Source organism: Elgaria multicarinata, chromosome 21 (assembly GCF_023053635.1).
Source record: "Elgaria multicarinata webbii isolate HBS135686 ecotype San Diego chromosome 21, rElgMul1.1.pri, whole genome shotgun sequence".
In the NCBI taxonomy this organism is placed as follows: domain Eukaryota; kingdom Metazoa; phylum Chordata; class Lepidosauria; order Squamata; family Anguidae; genus Elgaria; species Elgaria multicarinata.
The window spans coordinates 3,621,724-3,637,318 of NC_086191.1; the positions used below are offsets into that span (position 1 = coordinate 3,621,724).

Below are 15,595 nucleotides of genomic sequence, written 5' to 3' on the forward strand. Positions count from 1 at the left end.
GGGTAAACATGCTGTAAATAAGCAAATAAATAAACCTATCAAGGGTTTTTAGGGCCCAGAGCATAAAGAGAAATTCTACCACTCACCTTCCCTCACCATCTTGCCCAAAACCCGAGTGACCTCCAGCATGACAGCCGTCCCGCTGCTGGGATCAATAGCTCCATGGACCCAGCTGTCCCGGTGGTTACCATATAGGACGTACCGGTCTAGGGGAGGAGAGAGAAGAAACTTCACCAAAATGGAATGCAGGTGAGCGTTGGCGCTGGACTGCAGCGTGAAAAGAGATAAACTCATCAGAAGAGAAAAATGCCCAGCCTTCACGATATATTTTATTGTACTCCATTAAATTTGACACACTGCAGCCCCTTTAACCAGAGTCTTCCTCGTACCAGAGTTCATGTAAGAAATAGCTCTCCCTAAAATCCCGATGCATGGCAATACACTTCAGTGCTGTTCAGTCAATTCCAGTGCATTTTGAAGGAAACAAAGGAAAGAGAAGGGATTAGTAGTACAATTGGTTGTGCTTTCTGTTAATATCTAGCCCATCTCATCCCCTGGCCTTGGGGCAGGTAATGACAAAGGTGCTATCCAAGGTGGTGAACCCTATTGGCAAAAAATAAATAAATTAGATTCAGCACTTTGGACAGCTCCATTAGAACCACCACTGTTGAAAATAAAATAGATTACCCAAAAAGCGTATTAAAATTCCTCAAACAAAAAAGCCTTACACACATTGAGAAAATATTTAGACTTGTGATGAGTTTTTAGAGTAACGGAGCTTCTTGGGGGTGGGGGGGGAGATGTCCCAAAGATTTTCTTGCTTTGGAGGGAAGGAGATTCCTTCCCAAAATATGGGATTGTGACATCCCCAGAAATTCTGTGAGGCCATTAATCTGAGAATCACTAAATTTGTGATACCTTAAAGCAGATCTTACATTAAAAAATGATATGGTGCGTTTCAATGCACTTCGGCGCTGTTCAGTCAACGCTAGTGCAGAATGAATGGATGAAGCCTCAGAAGGAACCAACCTAGCAACATGCAAACAAGGTGTTCATAATTCTGGAAGGGGTATAAATAGATGGATAGAATCATAGAATAGTAGAGTTGGAAGGGACCTACAAGGCCATCGAGTCCAACCCCCTGCTCAATGCAGGAATCCACCCTAAAGCATACTTGGTTGTCCAGCTGCCTCTTGAAGGCCTCTAATGTGGGAGAGCCCAGCACCTCCCTAGGTAACTGGTTCCATTGTCGTACTGCTCTAACAGTCTGGAAGTTTTTTCTGATGTCCAGCTGGAATCTGGCTTCCTTTAACTTGAGCCCGTTATTCCGTGTCCTGCACTCTGGGAGGATCGAGAAGAGTTCCTGGCCCTCCTCTGTGTGGCAACCTTTCAAGTATTTGAACAGTGCTCTCATGTCTCCCCTCAATCTTCTCTTCTCCAGGCTAAACAGGCCCAGTTCTTTCAGTCTCTCTTCATAGGGCTTTGTTTCCAGACCCCTGATCATCCTGGTTGGATGATCTTTAAAGTCCTCTGATCTTTAAAAGGAGCTCAGATTGAGTGTTCAAACATGGATCTCTGGTTTGGGAAATTGTGTGCGGGTGTGAGTGAGTGTCAGATGATGTATGCTGCTGCTATTAAGACCCAAATAGCTGAAGTAACACTTAAGGCTTCTCTTTTAGGATGTTTTTAGGATGTTTCAACAATGTATATTATGTTCTTAATTCAGTTTTATGTATTTTATATTTACTGTTGTTCCCCGCCTCAATCAAAATGGAGAGGCAGGTAAGAAATTGTTGTTGTTGTTGTTGTTATTGTTGTTGTTGTTATTATTATTATTATTATTATTATTATTCCAGGCTTTTATCCCACACCTTCTGGATTCTTTGCAGGAATAAGATCAGCTCTTTTACATGGGCGTTTTTTCAGGGATTTCCTTTCTTTGCAAGTTCTATATGTTTCCTTATACAGCCACTAGATGGCACTGTGGTATAGCTGCAGTATAGTGGAACGTCAAAAATATAGGAGCCATTGAAGCACTATAAAATAATTGCCATTGAAATTAAATGCCACACTTTCCCCTTCAGAAAAAAAGCTCTGCTAAGGATCAGAAAGCACGGGAGGTTGTCGACAACGTGCAAAGGACCCACAAAATACCACGAGTGATCAATCACAAGTGCACAATAAAAACCTCATGTAAAGAAGCTGTTAGAGATTAGCAACGTCTGTAACTTTTTCATTAGGGTTTTTTGCTTTAAGATTGAAAGTTGAACTCCTACCTTGCTCCATCTGCCCAAGCTAAGCCAGTGAATGGGGCGACCCTGAAAATGGCAGAGAATTTTCTGCCTATTAATAAATGAGTTAACTCTGTGTTTCCAAGACAATCGGAGCAAAGAGATTGGGTGAGGAACCCAATCTGCAATTCCTAACAATTCCTAGGTGGCAGAAGTGAAGCCCTGGAGTGGATCCGTCCAAGGAAGACAGGACAGTAAAGATGGAGGCACCACGGAACAACTCACCAGGTTCGACGCTTCCTCGTATCAGCCCCATCACATTGGAAGACGCTTTGATCTGCCTCTGGTTATAAACGTTCACCTGGACATCGCTAGAGAGGAAAGGGAAGCAGGTGCAGTTAAACCAGGGGTGAGCAAGAGCCAAGGGTAAGGGTTAGGGTTAGGTGGGAAGAGAGGAAAAGGTAATAGAATCATATAATAGTAGAGTTGGAAGGGGCCTCTAGTGCCATCAAGTCCAACCCCCAGCTCAATGCAGGAATCCACCTTAAAGCATCCCTGACCGATGGTTGTCCAGCTGCCTCTTGAAGGCCTCTAGTGTGGGAGAGCCCACCACCTCCCTAGGTAACTGGTTCCATTGTCGTACTGCTCTTACAGTCAGGTTGTTTTTCCTGAGGTCCAGCCAGAATCTGGCTTCCTGTCACTTGAGCCCATTATTCCGTGTCCTGCACTCTGGGAGGATCAAGAAGAGATCCTGGCTCTCCTCTCTGTGACAACCTTTCTAGTATTGGAAGACTGCTATCATGTCTCCTCAATCTTCTCTTCTCCAGGCTAAACATGCCCAGTTCTTTCAGTCTCTCTTCATAGGGCTTTGTTTCCAGACCCCTGATCATCCTGGTCGCCCTCCTCTGAACACGCTCCAGCTTGTCTGCGTCCTTCTTGAATTGTGGAGCCCAGAACTCGACGCAATACTCAAGATGAGGCCTAATAGAGGGGAACCAGTACCCCGTGCGATTCGGAAGCTCTACTTCTATTAAAGCAGCCCAAAACAGCATTTGCCTTTCTTGCAGCCATATCGCACTGTTGGCTCATATTCAGCTTGCGATCTACAACAATTCCAAGATCCTTCTTGTTTGTAGTATTGCTGAGCCAAGCATCCCCCATCTTGTAACTGTGCCTTTGGTTTCTATTTCCTAAATGTAGAACTTGGCCTTTATCCCTATTAAATTTCATTCTGTTGTTTTCAGCCCAGCCCTCCAGCCTATCAAAATCACTTTGAAGTTGTATGGGAGAAGGCGATCCCGCAGGTAGCCTGGACCCAAACCATATAGGGCTTTAAAGGTGATAACCAACACTTTATATTTCAGCCTTTTAGGATGTGGGGGTGGGGGGGACGGTAGCAAAAGCTGGGCAACCAGAGTATGGCAAATAAATAATAACAAAATAAAAGCACAGTTTGGTAGACGTGCAATTGACTCTGGGTGATTCAGCCTCAGGACCATAACTTCCTGCTTCCAGTGGAGGACTCCCATTTAGATATACCTGGTATTAGAGAAGGAGCCATTTTGCTGGAATCCTGGTCCAAGGTGGTAGACACAACCCAATGACCCTTGCCAAGCGTCCGCGGCTATAGGACCATCCAGGTTACTGCAAGTACAAGACAAAGTTTAAGAGTTGTCCTTTGATACACCAGCCAGCCTAACCCCTAACTCGTATTTGTTTAGGAGAGTCAGGGGGTAGGGAGAGAAATGGGAAGTGTATTATTTTCCTAATACTTTTACAACATTCGCAGTAACAGATATTGAGGGCGCCTCTAAATGAGCGATTTATTGCACGCTCGTGATTGGCCACTCACTGAAGTTTTCGGGTCGATTTCATGACGTCGTCAACAACCAGGACGCCTCCCGCAGAACCCTCTAGAAATCCCAGGTTACAAAGAACCCCTTTTAAAAGTGATAAAAGGTAGAAAACAGCAGGATCTGCCACCACTAGATGGCGCTGTCTCAATAGAACTGAATGGAGGGGAAGTATTCAATTCAAACCCCCTGCCACCCTTCTTTTCCCATGTAATGCATCCCATAACAATCATGCCAAAGAACCAGGAAGCAGAAAAGTCCCTGGTAAACAATGCAATTTCCCTTAATGTAGCAATGCTTTAAGATTACCAACAAGTAATAAGTGAGGGAGGAAGCAGCAGCCAGGCACCTCTCTACCGTGCCTGGGTCCAGCTCCAGCTGAGAGCCCCCTCCCTCCTGCTACCAACTGTCTCTGCAGAGGCCACCAGTGAGGGAGGAAGCAGCAGCCAGGCACCTCTCCACCGTGCCTGGGTCCAGCTCCAGCTGAGAGCCCCCTCCCTCCTGCTGTCTCCTGTAACTGCTGAACTTTCCAACTAAGATTGTAGTGCCTGAATTTGCTTTCCTTTTCCCCCTCCTCCTTCTCCTCCTCCCTCCCAATCCCCTTTCCTTTTGTGTCATGTCTTTTAGATTGTAAGCCTGTGGGCAGGGACTGTCAAGAAATACTTTTGTAAGCCGCCGTGAGAGCCTTTTTCGGCTGAATGGCGGCATAAAAATCCTCAAATAAATAAAATAAATAAAAATAGTTCAGTTTTATTGGATATTAGATAGACAGGTAGGTTTTTCTACTATGCATTTATCTGCCAACATTATAGTTATTTATAAGTGCTTCTATTTTTTTTTGTTTTAAATGTGGTTATATATTTTGCTGTTTGATATCTTGTCAATTATATTTATTTTTCATTAGATATGTTGTGAGCCACTTCGGACACAGTTTATACAAATAAAAATACCATTTTTTAAAAAAAAAAGATTAGAAGTAATAACAATTAATTTGTAGGTCTCCAGCTGTTTGAGACCTTCCAGCTGTTTTTGGAGAGTTTCCGGCCTTAGGTCTGGGCCACAGCTGAAGCCACCGCCCGGACCACGACGGACCCAGGTAAGCCCCCCTCCCCCCCTTACCTGGCTCTGCTGCCATCGCCTCATGGACTCCAGCAGTGGCAGATGGGGGAGCCAGGTAAACTCCCCTCCCCACTTACCTGTCTCCAAAGCTTCGGAATGGTCCAAATCACTTCGGGCTGTTCCAAACTGCTTCGGGCCAATCCAGACCTCACCTGATCTGCTCCAGAACCGGGCTTCGGAGGTCCGAATCAGCCCGCTTCGCTTCGGATCCGGGGATCCGGAGCAGAGCACACCCCTAGTTGCAGGGTGTCCTATTTGCGGGTCCCTGATTGACAGCTAGTCGGCCACTGGGTGAACAGAGCGCTGGACTAGATGGAGCCTCGGTCCGATCCAGCAGGGCTGTTTAGATGTCCTTAAATTCTTCTTCTAGGCATCAAAGAGTGTTGCTCACCAGATTAGGTTTCTGGCATCTCCAAAGCCAATGGGTTGGGTGGGGATCGGAGGAATTCCTGTAATCTGGTCCTCTGGAATCCTATACGTGAAATCTGCAAGTGGAGAGAGGAGGAACATAAGCAGAGCCCTGCTGGATCAGATCAAGGGTCCATCTAGTCCGGCGCTCTGTGCACACAGTGGACAACCAGCCACCGGCCAGGGATGAACAAGCAGGACACGGTGCAACAGCACCCTGAAGGAAGGAAGGCTTCTTTAAGAGGGTGCTAAAATCCCACCCTACACTAGATCTTGGGCCAATGACCTGCGCCAGATCTGCACCTCTTGTCATATTGAAATAATAATAATAATAATAATAATAATAATAATAATAATAATAATAATAATAATTTGTTTCAACACAAATAAAAACACCATAAAATACATACAACTAATTCAAACGTTTAAAACCAGTGCATCATTAAAAGCAGCACACGATTAAAAAAGGCATCTTAAAATTCAACTGGGGAGGCCTGCCGGAAGAGATCAGTCTTTATGGTCTCATCCCAGTGACGGAAGCTCCTTTAGAGTTCTGACCAGCTCCAACTGAAACCCAGAGCAGATTCACCGCCCCACTGACATTGGAGCCACCAGCCTTCACTGGATTTGGAGCACGGCACCCCAGCCCGGATCTCACCTTTGGCCGGATAATAAGGTGTCAATGCGTCTCCGAAATAACCATTGTAAGAACCCCTCTCCACGGCTGAGGATGGCATGTACCACGAATTGGGGTAGGTGTCCTCTGCCGAAGATTTGCCATCGTTTATATCTGCTGGGTCGGTGTACACCACCACTCCAATTACGCCAAATTGGGCCCCGTTGATGGCCTGCCAAGAGAGGGGACAGGTGTGCAAACATTGGTGAGTCGGGCATCGAAGCTACCATTTTTCTTTAATTGATTTTTTGAAATGTTCATTAACATAAAATAGTAATTCAACATAAAAACATTGTTCTAGCTTAACTTCTAGCTTTAGCTAGGAAGTACTGAGTGAATCTTTCCAAATAGTTACATGGGACTGAGAAAGTTTCAAGCACACGCACCCTCCAAAAGTGATCCAGGGTGCCAACATGTCAACTATTCTATTGCACATGGACCTTTGCTCTTTGGTTAACTCTCCTAATCAAGCTGTGTTCCAAAGTGTCTTTTCCCAGCTTCCAATTCTTGTAGGCTTCCAGACGGGTGCAATTTCCATTCTTGCTGTTTCCTAGAAAAATGCCAGTAGGTTCTTAGGCAACAGATGTTAACTAGGCCTCATCTAGAGTATCGCGTCCAGTTCTGGGTTCCACAATTCAAGAAGGACGCAGACAATCTGGAGCGTGTTCAGAGGAGGACGATCAGGGTTCTGGAAACAAAGCCCTATGAAGAGAGACTGAAAGAACTGGGCATGTTTCGCCTGGAGAAGAGAAGATTGAGGGGAGACATGACAGCACTCTTCAAATACTTAAAAGGTTGTCACACAGAGGAGGGCCAGGATTTCTTCTCGATCATCCCAGAATGCAGGACACGGAATAACAGGCTGAAGTTACAGGAAGTCAGATACCAGCTGGACATCAGGAAAAACTTCCAGACTGTTAGAGCAGTACAACAATGGAACCAGTGACCTAGGGAGGTGGTGGGCTCTCCCACACTAGAGGCCTTCAAGAGGCAGCTGGACAACCATCTGTCAGGGATGCTTTAGGGTGGATTCCTGCACTGAGCAGGGGGTTGGACTCGATGGCCTTATAGGCCCCTTCCAACTCTACTATTCTATGATCCTAGACAGAATAGTGCAAATGCACAAGAGGAAATCATACTCTCTTTCGCTTTCACAATTAAATGGCGCGTTTTCTCGGCTCTAAAAAAAACTCGCCGAAAGAGCTGGTCAGAGTCAGAAATGGAACTGGAGGCTCATGACGTCAGGTGAAGAACCATGAGTAGGGAGTGACAGCACACAACAAATGTCTCGTGTAGAAGCCCTAAAAGCCTTAGGTATTTCAACCTTTTAGAATTGGGCGGGGGGGGGGGGAAACTGCTCAAAAACTGGAAAACAACAACCGAACAATCCATGTTTGTGGGAAAACAGGCTGGCCATTTGGGGAACGCCAGAAGAACAGGTTGGGTTGAAGGGCTGAAGTTGCCCCGCCCCCCCATGCCCCCTGCACCCTGCCTGAAGTTCTGGTCTACATGATCTAGTTAGTTAATACTTTGTTGCCTCGAAATTTGTCACAAACTCGTACAATTTAGGGTGCTGCTGGTTTTTTAAGTGCCCCACAGAATCTAATTGTGAGAGCAAAACACGAAAGTGAGCCAGGCTTACCTTGGCGGCACGGCCAGCCCCTCCATAGCGAGTTATGGCTATCGTGCCATTGAGATCAATATTCTGTTTTATCAGGTATTCGTAGTCACTCATTTTGCCTTGGTTAGCATAGACCAGTTTTCCCTGGAAGGATGACAAAGAAGAGAACTGATGTAAGAACGGAGAGTGAGCGCCATGGGGCAGGGATCCTGTGGTCATACAAGAATTAAAACCAAGTTGGTTCGCTGTGAAGACAATTCACAGAGAAAAATAAAATCTAACATTTGAGGTTTAACTTAACTAAAGGTGTACAGAGACTTTTAGATGTTATTTTCTTAAATTTAACAGCTGGAGACTTCCTTTCTGAGCAATAACTAAACTTTGACTAGGGCACTTTTAACTGTAGGTGTCTCTTAATCCCTTCATGATTTGAACTGTAGGTGTCTCTTAATCCCTTTGTGACTTGAACTGTAGGTGTCTCTTAATCCCTTCGTGATTTGTTTACAGGCTGTATGTTCCTGACATATCAGTTTGGCCTGCAGCTGTGTTTATAAAGGTGCACAGAGGCTGTTCGTGTGTGTTCATATTTCATTTCGCTCCAATTTGCAATTAATTATGTTTGTTTAATTATACTTGACTTTTTTATATTAAAAATAAAACTTTTTTGTACATTTTTATAGAAGGTAGCCTAATTTTTTTAAAAAAAACATAAACAAAACCTACATAGACATCGATAAAGTCCTGACTTTGGGGTATAATGAAAACCGTTATTTGTGGAATCTGCACATCAAGAGCTGTCCAGCGAGGTGTGTTTCCGCACCTTGGGTAGCTCCTTTCAAGTTCTGACGGAAACCCGGAGTGGAGTCGCCACCCCAGTGACATCGGAGTCACCAGCCTCTACTGAGATAGCAGCTGCACTCCGACAACATCTGGAGAGCAAAATATTCTGTATCCCGTTAAGGGACAGCTGGTGAGAGACTGATCTCTCTCTCTCTCTCTCTCTCTCTCTCTCTCTCTCACACACACACACACACACACACACACACACACACTCTTTCCACAGCTGTCAATGCAACAACGCCACAAGGGCCATAAATGCACCACCTGCGTCTTGCTGACCCTGTGCAATTGCGGGATTCCACCATGGTGCCCTGTTCCCATAAAGGGGGCAAATTCCAAGCAGAGATAAGATAAGACGACGAGAGATTAGAAACACACACACAGAGCGCACCTTCCTCGTTTTGTACCTTGGGGTTCCCAGGGGGTGCGTACGCCGCGTAGGGTTTCACCATGTCCTTGTTGGCCTGGTCCGGGGTGAGGCTTTCCTCCGTTTCCTGGGAGACAAAGGCCTCGGTGCCGTTTTGCAACACTGGCACGAGAGGCGAAGCGGGTCAGAACATCCTAGCCCCTCCCTCTGCCCATTTGCTTTTTTCCCTTCCTTCCAAACCCTTCTTCCTGGACGTCCTTATTTTACCTGACAGACTTGGTCTCACGCTGTCAAATCGCGCCTGCCGAATTTGGGGTTTCAGAAGAATCAAGATATCCGAGTTCTTTTTAAAAAGTGGAATAACCAGCAAAAGGAGCAGGAGTTGTGTACATAGTCAAAATGACCCGCAAAAATCCGTCCGTGGCCAGTTCACAAGCTTGCTATAAATCGCTCATTTAGACAAGCTCACCAGGAAGCCAGATTCCTGGACATCAGGAAAAATTTCCTGACTGTTAGAGCAATACGACAATGGAACCAGTTACCTAGGGAGGTTGTGGGCTCTCCCACACTAGAGGCCTTCAAGAGGCAGCTGGACAACCATCTGTCAGGGATGCTTTAGGGCGGATTCCTGCATTGAGCAGGGGGTTGGACTTGATGGCCTTAGAGACCCCTTCCAACTCTGCAATTCTATGATTCTATGATCTCTCTATCTTCCTTTGCTTTATTATCATAACAAAGTCAGCAACTTCAAAAACCTAGAACCCCATGGGATCATATCCTATGAAGCTGATTGGTGGGAGATTCAGGACAGGTAAAAGGAAGGACTTCTTCACAGAGGGCAGAGTTAGACTGTGGAATTCACTACCACAAGATGTGGTGATGGCCACCAATCTGGATGGCTTCAAAAGGGGGGTGGATAAATTCCTGGAGGAGAAGGCTATCCATGGCTACTAGCCCTGATGGTTGTGTGCGACCTCCAGTCTCAGAGGCAGTAACTGCTAATATACAGCAGTTGCTGGGGAACATGGGTGTTGCACTCATGTCCTGCTTGTGGGTCCCTGGTTGACAGAGCTGGTTGGCCACTGTGTGAACAGAGTACTGGACTACCTGGACCCGTGGTCTGATGCAGCATCAGGGTTCTTCTGATGTTCTTAGCTTGCCACTTTTTAAAAAGGTTGGTGGGTAAAGAACCCCCCCCCCCCAGTGCTGCAAAGGCCTCAATCCCTATACTTACCCACAGCCACGCTGTTTGGTTTTGTTGGGTCAGGGAACGAGAGGAAGACGTCATACCGGACCTCCGTGACGTTGTCCAGCCCAAAGGCAGGGTCTTGCCACCGATTCAACATCAGTTTCACCAGGTCTTCGTCCCCCTTCGTGGTAGCCATGTGGGGCTGAGAAGACAGGTTCCTAACAGGAGAGGGACAGGTTTGGGAGGGGGGTGCCATCAGGTTTTGCTGCACATTAGGGTGTAGAATTCATCCTCCCCCCAACAAAAAAAGGTACTTTCTTTTTTAAAAGCAAACACAGACTTTTGTCCACATTTAAAGGTATTTGTTTAATGCCTTATTGCACACGTTCACACATTAGAGTCCCAGTGCAGGCATAAAAAAAGATATTATAGAGCTGAGAAAAGTGCAAAAAAAGTCAATGAAAATGATCCAGGGGCTGGAAAATCTACCCTAGGAGGGAAGGTGACAACAGCTGGGATTGTTTAGCTTGGGGGAAAAGGAGGCTGAGGGGAGACAGGATAGAGGTGGACAAAATGATGCCTGGTGTGGAGAATGTGGACAGGGAGACATTTTCCTCCCTCTCTCAAAATACTAGAACCTGATGGGGTCATCCCATAAAGCTAATTCGGGGGAGATTCAGGACAGATAAAAGGAAGGACTTCTTCGCTCAGCACATAGTTAAATTATGGAACTCACTGCCACAAGATGTAGTGATGGCCACTAATTTGGATGGCTTTAAAAGGGGGTTGGATAGATTTATTTATTTATTACATTTTTATACCGCCCAATAGCCGAAGCTCTCTGGGCGGTTCACAAAAATTAAAACCATAATAAAACAACCAGCAGGTTAAAAGCGCAAATACAAAATACAGTATAAAAAGCACAACCAGGATAAAACCACGCAGCAAAATTGATATAAGATTAAAATACAGAGTTAGAACAGTAAAATTTAAATGTAAGTTAAAATTAAGTGTTAAAATACTGAGAGAATAAAAAGGTCTTCAGCTGGCGACGAAAGGAGTACAGTGTAGGCGCCAGGCAGACCTCTCTGGGGAGCTCGTTCCACAACCGGGGTGCCACAGCGGAGATTCCTGGAGGCAAAGGCTATCCATGGCTACTAGCCATGATAGTTGTGTGCTATCTCCAGTATCCGAGGCAGTAAGCCTGTGTGCACCAGTTTCTGGGGAACATGGGTGGGAGGGTGCTGTTGCACCATGTCCTGCTTTGTCAGTCCATGGTCGACAGTTGGCCACTGTGGACTAGATGGACCTGCATTTGATTCAGGTATTGTGGCTGACAGCTGTAGATTCATCTACCTTTCTGAATTTATCTCACTTTTTAAAAATAAATAAATAAATAAATAACTTAATAAATAAAGGCATCTAAGCTAGTGGCTGACATTGCATCTTGTGATTGCATCATTAATGATACGTTGTGTGAAAAACATCCTTTTGCCTGCATTGTTTGAAGCAATAGGTTTTGCTGGGTAGCTCTGAGTTCTCATATTTATGAAAGAGGGTAGATTCTCAGGGCGGATGGTGCAAGACCTTTGCTGAACAAAGGGAAGGCAGCCTGGGCTAGGGTTGGTGGAGAAATCTGTTCAGTTTGCACTTTAAAGCAAATCTATCTAATTTTGCAAACCGAAACCCAGTTATGCTTTGAAATTCGTATTTCTCCGAATTTTGCAATGGAGTTCTCCAATTGAAAAATGCAAACCAAAAATGCCTTGGTTAGACAAAATGATGTTCAAAAATGCATTGCATTAGGGAAATTGCTTTCAAAAACGTGTAGATTAGGCAAAAATGCTTTAAAAATGTGTGAACTAAGAGAAATATGCAAAAAAAAAAGCTTGCAGATTTTTATTCAAACTTTTTTTAAAAAAAATGCTCAAAGCAAAACGAATTTAAGACTGGAGCAATTTGCAAAGGTCAAGATGAACCTAAGTTATGTTTGAAACAATGAGAAACAGAGGGAAATCAAAATTGATAGATTCAACCCCTAATCTGGCCCTGGTCGGTGCCTGAATGGGAGAGTATGGGATGTGTGAGACTTGGGTTCTAGTCTCCACTCAGCCATGAAGCTCACTGGGTGGCTTTGGACCAGTCACTGACCCTCAGCCTGACCTACCTCACAGGGTTGTTGTGAGGATAAAGTAAAGAGCAGGACGAGGTTCATGTACACCACCATGAGCTCTTTGGAGGAAATAAATGTAACAAATAAGTGAATACAAATCCAAGTTTACGCTGCTTTCTTGGCCTTGATGGAAGGGAGCCAAGATACAGCCGTAATAAACCTCCACAATTCTCCCTCCACATCCCCCCTCATAGTTTTATCATTCTCTATCCACCACCCACCAAGTCCTCTTTTTCAATTAAAAGAAGCTGCAAACTCATTAGTCTTTCCCTCGTTTAAATGCAGGGTGGCCCTATGGAAAGGAGAACCCGGCTCCTGTATCTTTAACAGTTGTATTGAAAAAGGAATATCAGCAGGTGTCCTTGGAATGTGTGCAGCACCTGGTGAAATTTCCTCTTGATCACAACAGTTAAAGCTGCAGGTTCCCTGCCATCTCATGTATGGTTAGGCCTCATCTAGAGTATTGCGTCCAGTTCTGGGCTCCACAATTCAAGAAGGATGCAGACAAGCTGGAGTGTGTTCAGAGGAGGGCAACCAGGATGATCAGGGGTCTGGAAACAAAGCCCTATGAAGAGAGACTGAAAGAACTGGGCATGTTTAGCCTGGAGAAGAGAAGACTGAGGGGAGACATGAGAGCACTCTTCAAATTCTTAAAAGGTTGTCACACAGAGGAGGGCCAGGATCTCTTCTCGATCCTCCCAGAGTTCAGGACACGGAATAATGGGCTCAAGTGACAGGAAGCCAGATTCCGGCTGGACATCAGGAAAAACGTCCTGACCATTAGAGCAGTATGACAATGGAACCAGTAACCTAGGGAGGTTGTGGGCTCTCCCACCCTAGAGGCCTTCAAGAGGCAGCTGGACAGCCATCTGTCAGGGATGCTTTAGGGTGGATTCCTGCATTGAGCAGGGGGTTGGACTCGATGGCCTTGTAGGCCCCTTCCAACTCTGCTATTCTATGATTCTATCTGGTCAAGAAGGCAGGGCTCCTGCAGCTTGAACTGTTGTGATGAAGAGGAAATTTCACCAGGTGCTGCACGCCTATGCTGAAATTCCCTTTTCTATAAAACTGTTAAAGATACAGGAGCCCGGTCCTCCTTTTCATAGGGTCACCCTGTTAAATGTCTTTAACATTTGGACTGGTTCTGGTTGAAACACGGAGCAGATTCGCTGTCCCACTGATATGGGAGCCATCAGTTCCACCCGTTCGGGGTCGTCCCTTCCTCCCCCCGCCTTACTTGAGATTCTCTCGGATGCGTCCGGCGTCCACCTGGTTCATGAAATCTTCCAGCAGAGCTGGGTCCAGGTCTCTGGAGAGGCTGTGAAGCCAGCCAGGCGCTTCTTCGTTTTGTGGGATTGCATAGTGGCCGAGCAAGATCCCGATGGTCAGGATTGCAGCCGCTCCAAGGACGCCCCCGAGGACGTACTTCCAATTCACTCCGTACCCAGCCATGTTGGCCTGCGCCCGGGAAGGAAGTCGGTTGGTGGCGGCAACGGAGACGGTGCCAAACCTGTAGGCTCTCCTCCGTCTTTTCCTGCTTTGGTGGATCTTTATCCCCGTTGCCTGGCTGGTGACGGGGTGTGTGGTTGATAAGATAACTCCTCCACCCCGAGATGCCCTTTGAACAGATGAGGTGGGCTGATTAAGAGAATTGGTATCGTTCACCAAGCCCGGAAGTGAGCAGGTGGGGAGAAATGTCTTCAAAGCCACAGCACATGGGAAGCCAAGTGTGGGTGGACCCACCACCCTTCATCCATTACCCCATCTCTTCCTTCAAAGCTGATCTCCCCCTATCCCCCCCTCTGCTTTGCATACAGTGACGTTGCAGAGGGATAATGTAGGTTGACCCTATGAAAAGGAGGACAGGGCTCCTGTAGCTTCAACAATTGCATTGAGAAGGAAATTTCAGCAGGTGTCCTTTGTATATATGGGGAATCTGGGGAGATTTCCTCTTCATCACAGCAGTTAAAGCTGCATTCTTTTAAATCTGGCCACAGTATAGCTCCTGCAGGTTTAACTGTTGTGACGAAGAGGGAATTTCACCAGGTTCCCCATATATACAAAGGACACCTGCTGAAATTTCCATTTCAGTACAACTGTTAAAGATAGGTTCATAGAGTCATAGAATCATAGAATAGCAGAGTTGGAAGGGGCCTACAAGGCCATCGAGTCCAACCCCCTGCTCAATGCAGGAATCCACTCTAAAGCATCCCTGACAGATGGTTGTCCAGCTGCCTCTTGAAGGCCTCCAGGGTGGGAGAGCCCACAACCTCACCAGGCAACTGATTCCATTGTCGTACTGCTCTAACAGTCAGGAAGTTTTTCCTGATGTCCAGCTGGAATCTGGCTTCCTTTATCTTGAGCCCGTTATTCCGTGTCCTGCACTCTGAGAGGATCGAGAAGAGATCCTGGCCCTCCTCTGTGTGACCACCTTTCAAGGATTTGAAGAGTGCGATCATGTCTCCCCTCCATCTTCTCTTCTCCAGGCTAAACATGCCCAGTTCTTTCAGTCTCTCCTCATAGGGCTTTGTTTCCAGACCCCTGATCATCCTGATTGCCCTCCTCTGAACACGCTCCAGCTTGTCTGTGTCCTTCTTGATCTACGTTAGAATATAAGAACATCAGAAGAGCCCTGAGGCTAGGTCAGACCGAGGGTCCATCTAGTCCAGCACTCTGTTCACACAGTGGCCAAGCAGCTGTCAACCAGGGACCCACAAGCAGGACATGGTACAACAGCACCCTCCCACCCATGTTCCCCAGCAACTGGCCACACAAGCTTATTGCCTCAGATACTAGATGCAGCACATAGACATCAGGGCTAGTAGCCATTTATAGCCTTCTCCTATAGCAACTCATCCAGCCCCCCTTTGAAAGCCATCCAAATTGGTGGCCAACACATCTTGTGGTAGTGAGTTCCATAGTTTCACTCTGCACTGTGTGATGAAGTCCATCCTTTGATCTGTCCAGAATCTCCCACCCATCAGCTTCATGGGATGTGACCCCATGGGGTTCTAGTATTATGCATGATTTTGTACCCTTCTATCAGGTCTCTCCTTCGCCTCCTTTTTTCCAAGCTAAACAAGCTTCTTCAGTGGCCTCCCTCCAGGTGCCCTTGCCA

The 15,595-nt window shown here is 46.2% G+C and overlaps 1 protein-coding gene across 1 annotated transcript in view; it reads right to left on the reverse strand.

Annotated features, from left to right (window-relative positions):
- Positions 1-13,929, reverse strand: part of NAALADL1 (N-acetylated alpha-linked acidic dipeptidase like 1) — a 32,392-nt gene extending 18,463 nt beyond the window's left edge. The window contains exons 1-9 of the mRNA XM_063146242.1: positions 13,715-13,929; positions 10,350-10,522; positions 9,156-9,277; positions 7,930-8,052; positions 6,270-6,459; positions 5,595-5,688; positions 3,771-3,875; positions 2,517-2,602; positions 87-206 (exon numbers count right to left, since the gene is read on the reverse strand). Coding sequence (XP_063002312.1) covers positions 87-206; positions 2,517-2,602; positions 3,771-3,875; positions 5,595-5,688; positions 6,270-6,459; positions 7,930-8,052; positions 9,156-9,277; positions 10,350-10,522; positions 13,715-13,929 — 1,228 coding nt within the window. The remainder of the gene's footprint in view (positions 1-86; positions 207-2,516; positions 2,603-3,770; positions 3,876-5,594; positions 5,689-6,269; positions 6,460-7,929; positions 8,053-9,155; positions 9,278-10,349; positions 10,523-13,714) is intronic.
- Between the last annotated feature and the right edge of the window lie 1,666 nt (positions 13,930-15,595).